Raw genomic sequence first — 12097 nt, 5'->3', positions numbered from 1 at the left:
ATAAAAATAAATATGAAAAAAGAACGAACAATGAATGAAATTTTATTAAAGCACAAAAATATGCTGAGACTTTTATTCATTTTACTTATATTCATATTCATTTTAGCTTTATTTCTGTTTCACTATGTAAAGCTTAACCTAAACTAATATTGTAATAAGTAACATAAAACAAAAACAAACTAAATCTAAACGCTGGTGTAGGGAGGGGAGAAGGAAAAGAGAGGGGAAGTTTGTAGATGGATACATTTTAGTTAATTGGATTAAACCAGTAGTAGAGTATAGTATGTTACATTGTAGACAAAGTTGTTGGGTTCAACAGAATATTTAGACAACGCCCTTTTAGATTAAAAAGAGTTCTGTATGAAAGTATTTTTAAGTATTGATTTTTGTAGTTTTTTTTTTAATTATACAAATCACTTAGTTGTTGACACATATCACCTATTTTTTTTTCACTTCTAAATTTTTATAGTGATTTCGCTCTTAGAAGTAAAGCCCCTAAAGGTGATGGGAAATAACCTAAAACAATCCCAAAACATTTGTTATGCTTCCCATAAAAGTACAACCCATTCGGACCAGCAATTTTAGAGATCTTTCTTTCGAGATAAAAAGGTTAAAATCCTTAGGATTAAAAATTCTTATAACCCATGTAAAATAACAGTAGTTAAGCATTTATAAATATGTTAATGCTCTTATATCATTTTTTTCTAAAAGTATGAAAATATTTTTTTTGATGATTATTTCCGTCACAACCATTTTAGTTTACCTAGAAATCAAGGTCTTCATACATTACCTATATTTATGTACATTGTGAACACAATGGTACTTTACTACAACAATTACGATTATTTCCAATAGTAGCATCCGCTCGTCGTCGTGGAGGTGATAGGTTCGAATCTCGGCTTACACCACGTCATAACTAAAGACGTTAAAAATGATTCCTACTTCTATAATTTTAGGTGCATTAATAGTTAGAGTAGGGGGAATGCCTGGCCCGATACAGGCACAACTAATTTCCATGACAGTAAGGACTTCTTAGACAAAGGTCGTGCAATCAAAGAGTTGGTTGTCTGGTGGGTTTTATCCCCTTGGTTATCTTGGGTTGTTGGCATTTGAGTGTCATGGACAGTTTCCCCGCCCGTATGAGGTAATAAATTGATTCTCGACGTATTAATCCTTTAAACCTTAAAGGGTAAAACTAAACAGTCAATATATAAGTTTTCATACTACTCAGTGACTATGTATAGTATATTGTAATCCAATGCGACTTAATGACCTTATACCAACTATTAGCAGCTAAGGTTGAATTTCAGTCATATTAAAACTGATTATGTTTTAAAAAAGGCCTTTGTCTTTTTCAACATGCAGCTTTAAGCCTCATTTAATAGTATTTGTTTTCGTCTGCTAGAAAAAGGGTCACTGCGTTTTGATCCGACAAAGCTTGCTCATAAGGCATACATACTCAAAACAAGGAGGACAACATTAATTAAAGCAAAGCTCTAAAATAAGACGGCCTGACGAACGAACTTGTAGAGTGTTTACTTAATTAACGGATACTGTTTAAGGACATAATCAGGACTTGATTGTAAAGATACTTCATCTATAATATTGTACCTTGTTGTTATAGGAATCAATATTCAAAAATCAGATAGATAGGAAAAATATATCATACAAAAAAGACAACACACATCCCAAAACATTTTGTAATGTCTGAATAAAAAATTTAGATATCTTGTTTGTGAGTTAATATTTGAACCTTATGTAAACTATCGTTCTGTCCTTCCATAGACTTTTTATGTGAATTGATGTTGTCTAGCGTACATAAAGGTAAATTTCAATATGAATTATTATCTTGTCATGTAGTTTTTATACAAGCTAAACAAACATCCGTCTGTAAAAGGATTATAATGAAGTATATCATAATACAATTAGGACAAAATACATTAAAAATAACATTAATATTAATAACACTCTTATGATTGTAAATCGTATTCGTATATTTTAAATATTTAAAATTGTTATCAAACAATAATTTATTTTAAAAAATAAAAAGATTTAATTTTACTGACTATTACAAGATACATTATATAACAAACAGTTGACAACGTAATTAATTTTTTTTATTCTGAAGAAAATTTACTATTTTCTAACAAAGATGAAAACCAGCTCCTTTACCGCCGACTCTCAATAAGGACGAGAAAAATGAGGCGTATGTAGCCGATCCGGTCACAGCGCCAGGGGCTGCAGGATTCATCCTCTGGGTTCTGAAATATTGTAGTTGATAAACCTTTGTCAAACTTTGAATCATGGAAAGAAAATGAAGTAGCGGATTTCGTCGTATTTTCACAGTAGCCTTTCTCCTATTTCTTGGGGGATCTAAACCTGCGAGGCCAATTTTCTACCCCTGCAGGGCAACCATGAACTTTTAATAAACCAAAAATAACCTCTTAAAAGCTACTGTAAAATATCGACGAAACCCGTTTCTTCGTATTCTTTCCATGATCACAAATATGTTATGGAGGGGGTGGCCGGAGGGTATGTACTTTGTGAAAAGTTCAAAACTTCCAAAAAGTTTACGGGGTTAAAAACTTAAAAAAATATTCTTGTATGTGCGAAGCGCACAAAAAAATCCCATGTATAAAATATTTACCTGACAGTAAACTGATTACCGGCAGGGCCTGGTGGTCCTAGAACCTCTACCTCTACGATATGCCAGTCTATCAGGCCAGGGTCAGAAACTATACAATAGAAAATATTCATAATTTCCAAAATACAAAAACTAAATTGATCTAACCCTTTCATAATTTAAAATCTTTATTTCTGCGGCTTGATTACTAAAATTTTATTTTATTGAATTTAAAAAAATAGCCTTAAACCATCTCAGGGACTATAAGAAGCTTAATTGTAAAGGAGAACCATATTGGTTCTTCGATTTGCAATATCCTTCGAAAAGGACAAAAAGACTTTTTAATTTTTATGATAGGATTGTCATACGGTCAGACTCAAGTTGCAGAGAAGTTGCGCTTTTAAACAGAATGAAAAAAATTACCAAGAACTCCAACAGTGTTATCAAATCCTAGGTTACTAGCGGCAACAGCTCCAGCTGCCATTGTGTTGACATTGTTTGGTGCCAGCGGACACAAGCCTCGTACTGGTCCTCGGTATAATTCTACGGCCTTATCTGAAAATATGATATATTAAATAAATATTATAACTTTACCTATTAGTTCACTACAAGAGACGACAACCTTAATTAAATTATCTGGATAAGCGGATGAGAAGTAGATCAATAAAACAGGTACAGCGCACTCCCCCGGCCCCTCCTCCTAAAGTCATACATATAGACACATAGGAGTTAGCCGCCCCCTGCTCTTTTTGGCAAAATATAATAAATTCTTGGAAGGAGGGGAAATTGACCAACAACTTTGGGGACTCATATTGAATTTTAATTGTTTAGTTCATTAAGTTGAGTGTCCAAACGTTTTAACCACTAATTGTATTCTACAGAAGAGGTAATTTTGCGTTATTATCAGGGATGCACGTCAATTCATCAGCCATTGTCTTATCTCTTTAGATCACTGAATATATTACTTAATTACATATACCTGCCACTGTTTTATTTAGTTCCTCAAGTTGACCGCTGAGTTTAAAACTGGATGGATGTTTCTTCATTGTAACAGTTAATCCTTTCAGGCTTCCTCGCTCTGACATCTTTCTATAATCATACAAAATACAAATAATCGTTAGCTATTCACGTTAAAATTAAGTTAAATTAAATATACACAAAAAAAGAGAATCCTTTCAGCCAATTTCGACTCATTACTAATATAGAGATAATTTATTTCTTGACACAAAAAAATTCATTTTCCGTTGGTTGGTTGCCTGGTGGTCAAACAAAGTAAGGTATATTTACCTAATATCCTCTCCACCCCAGAAGGCGCCAGCAGGAACATAAACTCCATGTTGAGTGGCAGCTGATTTTAGTTTCTCTTCAGTTTCTCTGTCTGCTAGGCCAGTTGGAGACCCCATCAAATAGTCGGCATGCTAAATAATATGTGAAATAAAACAAAGATTTTTTTATCTTTTAACTTTACTGGTTTTAGCACTAATAACTCCCCCCCCTCCACCCTTAATCCTTAAAAAATGTAAAATAATGGTTGGGGGATTTGTTCGTTTGTTTGGTTATAATTGAGTAACATTAGGTTAGGGAAAGGACCAGCAGGGCTTAGAATAGAATAAAAATACATCTTCTCATTATCAATTTGATATTAAGGGTTGGTGGGGGTTATCGGTGCTTACTAGGCACTTTGTGTGAAAGAACTAAATTATTTTGTACTTTATGTATGCTCTTGTCAAGAAAACAATCCAAACAGAAGTTTTAAAATTAATAAAACTGCAAGCTGCATAAAAAACGTCTTTTAAATATCAAAGTATTATTCGCACACGACAAACTTTTTCCAATTTGCAAAACAGATAAAGATTTTGCACTTTCTCTATCGCTCTCACTCTCTCTCTCTCTCTCTCTCTCTTTCTATCTCTCTCTCTCTCTTTTGTTTTTCAGCGAAGCATTTCTGTAGGTTAACCATCACATTCTGTTTGTCCTAAATGCTAACGTTTCCTACATATTTATTCAAGATAAAAAAAAATCCGGACAATTTCCATTTGTGCAATGTTTGGTTTTCATAACGCAGCTTCCAATTTTAGGTTTAAAAAGAAAATGTGAAGAAATTTTTTTGGTGCGGTGTTTATTGTTAGGAGTGATTTTCCTTGGGAGGGTGATGGTACCCTCTCCAAAAATAGTTGTAAACAATTCCAGGACATTAGAGAAGCTACGGTGTAAAGGAGAACCACAACGTTTCAGAGGTTAGCTAGATCCTTCGGTACAAACAAACAGACAGCTACTTATTTATAAAGGATTCCATCCAACACTTTTCACTTTTTTAGAGCAGCAAATAATGACTAATACAAAGTTACGTCATACAATACAAATGACCAATGATAGGTCAGCATACATTTTACCATTGGTCTATTACAATGCATACTTGCCTATCATTGGTCAATTGTGTTGTATGACGTCAATTATCATTATGCACTATATGCTGCTTTCTTTTTTTGCAATAGTTTCGCTACTTTTGGGATGGCATCGTCCTTGTTTCTTCTCACTTTCCTCGATTTTAGTCTTCAAAGAAAATGAGGAATTTCTAAATTGGAAAATTTAAGCTTAAAACTAAATTGCATTTTAGAAACTCATTTTCTGAAGGTCTTTCCACGGGTACTGCTACTCGTCGTGTGTGTGTTTGTATGAGTAAAAGAATAGACTTATAGAATCTAAAATTGCATTTACTTTAAAGTCTTTGATTAAAATATAAACCCACAATATGTGAAGGCTTAATGCAAAATAGAAAAATTTAATATCAAACACAAAAATCAGACAGACATACACATAAGATCAGCAGAGTTACTTCGATGATTAATTTATCTAACATGACATTAAAAAATAATACTTTTCTTTTTGGTATACCTTATATTAATAATTGTATTGCAGAAAGAAACTTGGTATTGGAGTACTTTGGTGCACTTTTGCACCATATATTTATAGTCAGGAAGACAGGGATAGATAAATCAAATTAAAATCAATCTTTTAAAAAAAATTACAGTTCAAATTATATTTCCAGTTAAGATAATTTATACTCATTGGCGCGGGTGAGAGATTTTAAAGTGTTTTCAAATGCGTAAAATTATATTGTAAATTGAACTATTAATCTTCAAAAACTTATCCCTTATTCCCTGATGAATACAACTATACAAAGTGTGAAGAAAATGTGTGATCGATCGAGTCAATTCAATACGAGCTAAAGTGTGATAACAAGGACAATTTGGTTCATTTACATCATTGCAAGTATCTTATCGAAAAACTAATAATATCATAAAATAGAAAGTAGAATAGTTTTTTTTGTCTGAATCTAAAGGTTTTTGTAAAATTGGTTACACTTTTCAGAGAAAGTTGGTAATGTCTTGGGGTGGTTTAAGTCTTAAGGCTATTTGTCTGACTTCCCTTGTACTCCCCTAGAGGCATGGGGCGAAACAACTGTTAGATTTATATAGATTTAAATATATGAATAAGAAAGATTAATCTATTTAGTCTTTTTATAGATTTTTTGAGGGTTCTCAAAAATTTACTCGGACATCTGTAGAAGAATCATACTGCTGAGTTTAGTAGCATAAATAAATTATTTACCTTTAAAAATAATTGACCATACTGTTTAGAAATATCAGGGTGAGCAACTTCTACAATTACATCAGGGTTTCCATCTCCACAACTATTCAAATCTTTCAGGATTAAATGGTCGGCAACCTTGCCCTGAAAAATATTAAGGTAAATAATGGATGTAAAGTATGCATGGATGTTATGACAGGGGGAAAATTTTTGTCAATTTAGGTTGCTAACATGGACATCGTTTATTGGCCAGAAAGAGGGGAGGGGATGGGTTAAAGGGGGTGGATGGGGGAGATCGTTTTTATAGCCAGCTACAAGTTTCACTTCATTAGAATGTATGATAATCTGGTGTATGATCCAAGTATTAATAATCCATTAGGGCCTTTCAATCCTATCAAGATTTTGAAATTACCCCAAGGATTGTAGAATTTCAATTATCATGATATTTTAACACAACTTGAATTATTTCTTCATAAAATTAAATTGTAATAGTATTACACACAGTATGATTTTATTTATGACTAGCGGCTACGCCCCTAGCGGCCTCTAGTGGCACTTTAAATGTTTGGTGTTTTAAAAAAATAATACGATACCTTGCAATGTTGCAAAGGAGTCTTTATTCGAGGAAAAAAAATTCGATTTGCTGTGATTTCTCTTGGGAGGGTGGTGGTTCCCTCCCCCAAAATAGTTATAAACCTTCCCAGGACCTATGAGAAGCTACCCTGTTAAGGAGAACCCGATAGGCTCAGCGGTTAGCGAGATCCTTCGGTACAAGCACACAGACACACAAACAGACAGACATCCTGTTACTTTAGTATAAGGATTTATAAAAAATAACAATTAAGCTAAGAATTTTATTCAAAATTATAGCTTTCTATAATTTTTTTTAGTTATTTAAGTGTACCTACCTTAATATCAGACCTATTCCAAACCCAAGCAAGCTCTAAATCTACAATATATAAAGTAATTAAACCTTCAAACCAATGATTAAACAGTTAATTTAACAGTAAACTTCACTTTATTTCTCATGTCGGAAATTATAAAAAGCAAAACTTTTCCATATATTTAAAGTCTTTCCGTCAGGCATAGCTCTATTGTATATTAAGTCATGTCTGTCTTATCCTATTGATTTTAAACTTTTCAAGATAATTTTTATAACAATAAGGTAGAATTCAGATTCAGAAAACGTAGTACCTCATTATTAGAAATTTTTAAAGTCCTTTTTAAACATGTTGATTTTTAGCGTTTTTGACAACAGTTTTATACATTAATCAAACACAACATAGAGATTCTTAGAATAATTATTTACGCATGTATACAAGGCATATATGCATCTCTACAATCAAGTCTTTAAAATATAAGCATGTCTTCGTCAGGCACCCTGTGTTCAACTCATTTGAATTTTTGCAATCTTGCTTTTGTTTTTGTTGTTACTGTTGTTATTACTTGAGCATTAACTGGCAATACTTATGAATACTTTTGTGCAAGTCCCCTGTTTAGTAATGAATTTCCGACCTTAAGTGAGTCACAGTCAATTTTCGCTTTTCACCCTTTTATTTAACAACCTTTGTTTCTAGGTCCTTTTTTACTTAAAAATTTCAAACGACTATAATTTTCTTATTTTTGAAGCTAGAAGAACAATTTTTTTACAGAAAATGTTTATCTTTATGTAAATTTTATATTATGAATATAAGAATATAAATTTCAGCGGCCACAGCTGTACTTGGCAGCTGCCAGCCGCCGCAGTCGGCGGTCGGCGGGAAAACGGCAGCGGATCCTTATGAAATTTTTATACGTTATGTAGACATGTAAGAAAAGCTTAAGTTTAAAATTGGAAGTCTCAAAGTAAAAAATTGCGGCCACAGGAGCCTTTTAAAGGTTTCTGGAGACCTGGAGGATCAGGACCTGCAGGATCATACCTGGAACCTGAAATTGACTTGAACACATGTATTTCATATAGGGATGTACTATTAGAGGATATTTTAGTATTTTGGTAAGATAAAATGCTTTGTTTAAGTCAAAAAAAATATGTTTGCTCTTTATCTGGATGACCCTGCCAGGTTTGCTGGCATCCTGTGCCCGCCAGGATGGAGATATTTAAAAAATTCCAACTCTCAGTTATGTGTCATACCCATACTTAAAAATTCACGCAGTTTGGGCTCTTTATCTTTCACACACAGAAAATGAGATAGAAAAAAAACAGAGGGAGGGGCGATCAACGCCCCTCCCCCCGACCGTTAAGGGTTAAATAATCACTTCCTATTTTTTGCATATTCTGACCTTTAGTTAACATGTACTTGGCAATTTGTTTTTGGCAACAATGCCATTTCGACAATGGCTCACTAATCTAAACGAAATCGTAAGGGTAAATATAGGAGAAAATCTACTGTGAAAATACGAAAAAACGTCCCTTATGACTCGAGGCATTGTCACGAAAGTAGTATTTTTTTAATGAAAGGTAAAGAAATGTCCTTGAGGACTAAAAAGTATGAATGGAGTATTTTTTTCCATCTCTCTTTCCATCTTTTTCTCTCCTTTTTTTCTTTCTCTGTTATGAGAATTATGGAAGTATTGTTATCTTTCATTATTGCCTATATAATGAAAATGCACTAAGCTCTTTTAAACTTTACAAATCCATCCTAAATATCTGTAGAAGTGAAACTATTCTACAAATTAGGAATATACGTTTTTTCATGCATCAGAGAATGTAAAATTCAGTAATTAATGTTTCTTTCTGTTAAACACTTTATTGTTCTTCTTAAAAAGTTTTTTTTGCAGCCTTACTTTAAGATAAAAATAAAGACTGCGGCCTTAGCATCAAGGGAGAGGCAGGGGAAGGGAAAAAAAGTATAAAACCATCGCAAACCTATTTAAATATAGAACTTAATCAGTACAGTTCAGTGGTTGGCCAGGTCTTTTGATAGTTTTAGGCAAGTGTCTCTCTTCCACTCCACCCCTGTGTAATACAGCCACTGATTTTAATCAAATGAGCCAAAACCTTGACTAAAAATTTTGAAAATTAGTACATAAATAGATAAGTAATAATTAGTACAATTTAGTATTACCATTATTGTTTTGAATAATTTGCGGATTTTTTACTTGAATAATTTCTACCAAACTGTAAGGAAGTGCACTATCTTGAGAACTTTAAACATAATCTTTTCTAGTTTGTTCAGTTTTGCAAAATCTTCCACTTTTCAACCCTGGGAGGGAGGCGGAGGTAAGAGGGTGTATATAAAGGACAGGTATTCAGAATATAAATACTGAGTTATGAGAATGGTGCTAAAAGATAATGGACCAGTTGCCACCGAAAACCTTTTCCATTATTTTAATAAAAAAGTTATTTCTCTAGAACCTGCGGGGGGAGGGGTACTAGCCCTGCAGGGTCTTTGTAACCTTTACTTAACCGAAAATAAGCAACAAAAATACTTTTTTTCGAACACAGTAATAGTGTCTGACTGATTATGACGTAAGAAAAAAATTAGCCAATGAGAGGCCGTTATTGACCTATGGTAAAATTTATAGTGGCCTCTCATTGGCTAATTTTTTTTTACGTCATAATCAGTCAGACACTATTACTGTGTTCCTTTTTTTCTTGAAAGGCCTACAAAATTCTAAAATAGCTTGGAGCCTTATATTCACGGGTAGTTCATCGTTATTTTTTATACTTTTTTATTCTTATTTTATGCTTAATGAGTTTATTTCTATTTTTAGGCCTTGTTAAGCCAGTTAATATGGGCATACGGCCGTTTTTATGCAAACAGCTGCCTAAGTTGTCAGAAAGGAATAAAATCGTATATTCCTCCACATTTTACAATCATATAACTTTATCTTTGAAATATATTCTTGATTTCTTATTAAGACATTGTTGTAAAAAAAGGATAAAATATCTTTCTAATATTTTCTTAATAGAATCTGTGTCCCGCTCAATGGTCTATATACACTAGGTATAGCAAAGTAGGATTTATAAAAGAAGAAGAAATAATATTTCTGCAACGTCCAATTAAACATCAGTTGGCATAATATCCTTACCCCTCTTAAAAAATATATTTATTATTGATATTAAACTTTTGATTAGACTTTTGTTTATTATATGCCGTAGCATCTCCATAACTACCCACTTCCCTCACAGACTGACAAAAAAATTCACCGCTATTAGAGTAAATGATACTAAAGTGTGGTTAAAATATATTATTGTACATACATGTTAGATAACAACCATTTTGAATTTCTTGTTTGTCAATTTTTGATATTTAGAATAAATTTACTATTTTGTACTTTTAATAGATTGATCACTAAAAATATTTTAAAGATTTTGACCTATTTTTTTTATTTTAAACTAACTTTAAATCATAACTATCTCTTTCTCTTATTTTATTTAGTATACATCTACGTGTGTAGTATATGACCATTTTTGTCTTTTTTTAAAATATATAAACATTTCTTATTTCATTTTTTGACTAATTAAACTTTATAAAAATCGTCATCATTACTTGAAAAAATATACTTTATATGGTGGGCTGTACATAAACTTTCCTTAAATGGAATGGCAAAATTAAATATAGTTCTGATAAGAAAGATATTAAATTATATTAATGCATTATCAAACTGTACACAAAGTTTGATTACTTATGCTTATTGGTTTTACCATGATCTAAAAACTTCCTTTACATCAATGCTTATTTTTTTATCTTGAAAATTCCACAGGTATACTTAAAACCAATTATCAAAAATTAAACACAGACCTTTAAATTTGTAAACCTAACTGTTTATTAATTTGTTATTGCGGCCGGGGAGAGGGATTTAAAAATCCATAAACTTATCTTCCCTAAGAAGTCTGTGTAAAAATTTGTCTCAGATAGCTAAGGGAAAAAAGGAATGTAGATTAATTAACAACACTGTCAAAACTTTCCCGAATTAAAAACAGGATGAGAAATACTATAAATTTGATGATCTTAAGAGTAGAAAAGATATGCTGTGGCAATAATTACCTGGATGATCCATAATCTGTTTAACCATGTATTGACCCAGGTGACCATAACCTACAACTCCTACCCGTACCATCTTTATGTCTAGAAAATGGACAAAAACCATAGAATTATAAAAATTTTAGAAAATAAGAGACAGCGTAAAGTTGCACCAAAAAAATGACGTCATACGATAAAACAACCAATAAGAGGCCAGTATAAATTTTACCATTGGTCATTTACAGTATATACTGGCCTCTCATTGGTCAAATTTATTGTATGACGTCATTTTTTGGTGCCACTTTACGCTCTCTCGAAAATAACAGTATAAATAAATAGATTAGCACAAAGAAATGCAAATTTATATGAAAATATCACCCTATGGTAAAATATTTTAGTAAGCTAGAAAGAATTGTTTTATGTAAAGAATGTTTAAGATATAACTACATTTAGAATAATTAAAGTTAAAGATTCATGCAAATACGTATATTATAATATCATAGTACATAGTCAAAACAGTTTAGATTATCATAACTCCACATTAGGAATGTCAAAAATAATTTTATTTTGTTTCAAATCACAAACGCACACCTCTACTTCTAGTTCTAAGGGACAACTGGAAAATCTAGTTTCTATGCGCGCATCTCTATTTGAATAATACATGCATGCATGCAGGGGCAGAGACAGTGATTGAAAACAAATGATGAACCAAATCCTACAATCTTTCCTAGACTAGCCTTACTACATTGATATAAAGAAATATGTAAGACTTAGGAAACCCTAAATCCTATGCTAGCACATGTAATATTATATGATTTGACCACATATCACAGCAATAAATGTAAAATAACCGTTAAATTTAAAGTAGTTGGATAATTCATTCCTATATGTAAGTTAGCTGATTGGTATCAATAAT

At 32.1% G+C, this 12097-nt stretch overlaps 1 protein-coding gene across 1 annotated transcript; it reads right to left on the bottom strand.

The window, feature by feature from the left end:
• Window positions 1–2015: 2015 nt before the first annotated feature.
• LOC145315760 (aspartate dehydrogenase domain-containing protein-like) lies at window positions 2016–11301 on the bottom strand. Its single transcript, XM_080155818.1, has 8 exons — window positions 11206–11301; window positions 7123–7163; window positions 6236–6358; window positions 3911–4041; window positions 3603–3712; window positions 3047–3178; window positions 2648–2735; window positions 2016–2261 (listed from the first exon to the last, which is right to left on the bottom strand). The coding sequence occupies exons 1-8, from the start codon at window positions 11276–11278 to the stop codon at window positions 2144–2146; spliced, it is 816 nt and encodes a 271-aa protein (XP_080011944.1). The 5' UTR covers window positions 11279–11301; the 3' UTR covers window positions 2016–2143.
• Between the last annotated feature and the right edge of the window lie 796 nt (window positions 11302–12097).

Source organism: Acartia tonsa, chromosome 1 (assembly GCF_053477335.1).
Source record: "Acartia tonsa isolate MP-2025a chromosome 1, ASM5347733v1, whole genome shotgun sequence".
Classification (NCBI taxonomy): Eukaryota; Metazoa; Arthropoda; class Copepoda; order Calanoida; family Acartiidae; genus Acartia; species Acartia tonsa.
The sequence above is the reverse complement of the archived record's forward strand: the minus strand, read 5'-3'. Positions and strand labels throughout refer to the sequence as shown.

Coding starts and splice junctions, on each gene's coding strand:
- LOC145315760 (XM_080155818.1), bottom strand. CDS start 11,278: ATGGTACGGGTAGGAGTTGTAGGTTATGGTCACCTGGGTCAATACATG. Junction 7,164..11,205: donor ACAGATTATGGATCATCCAG/GTAATTATTGCC, acceptor TATATATTGTAG/ATTTAGAGCTTGCTTGGGTT. Junction 4,042..6,235: donor ATGGTCAATTATTTTTAAAG/GTAAATAATTTA, acceptor CATATTATTTAG/CATGCCGACTATTTGATGGG.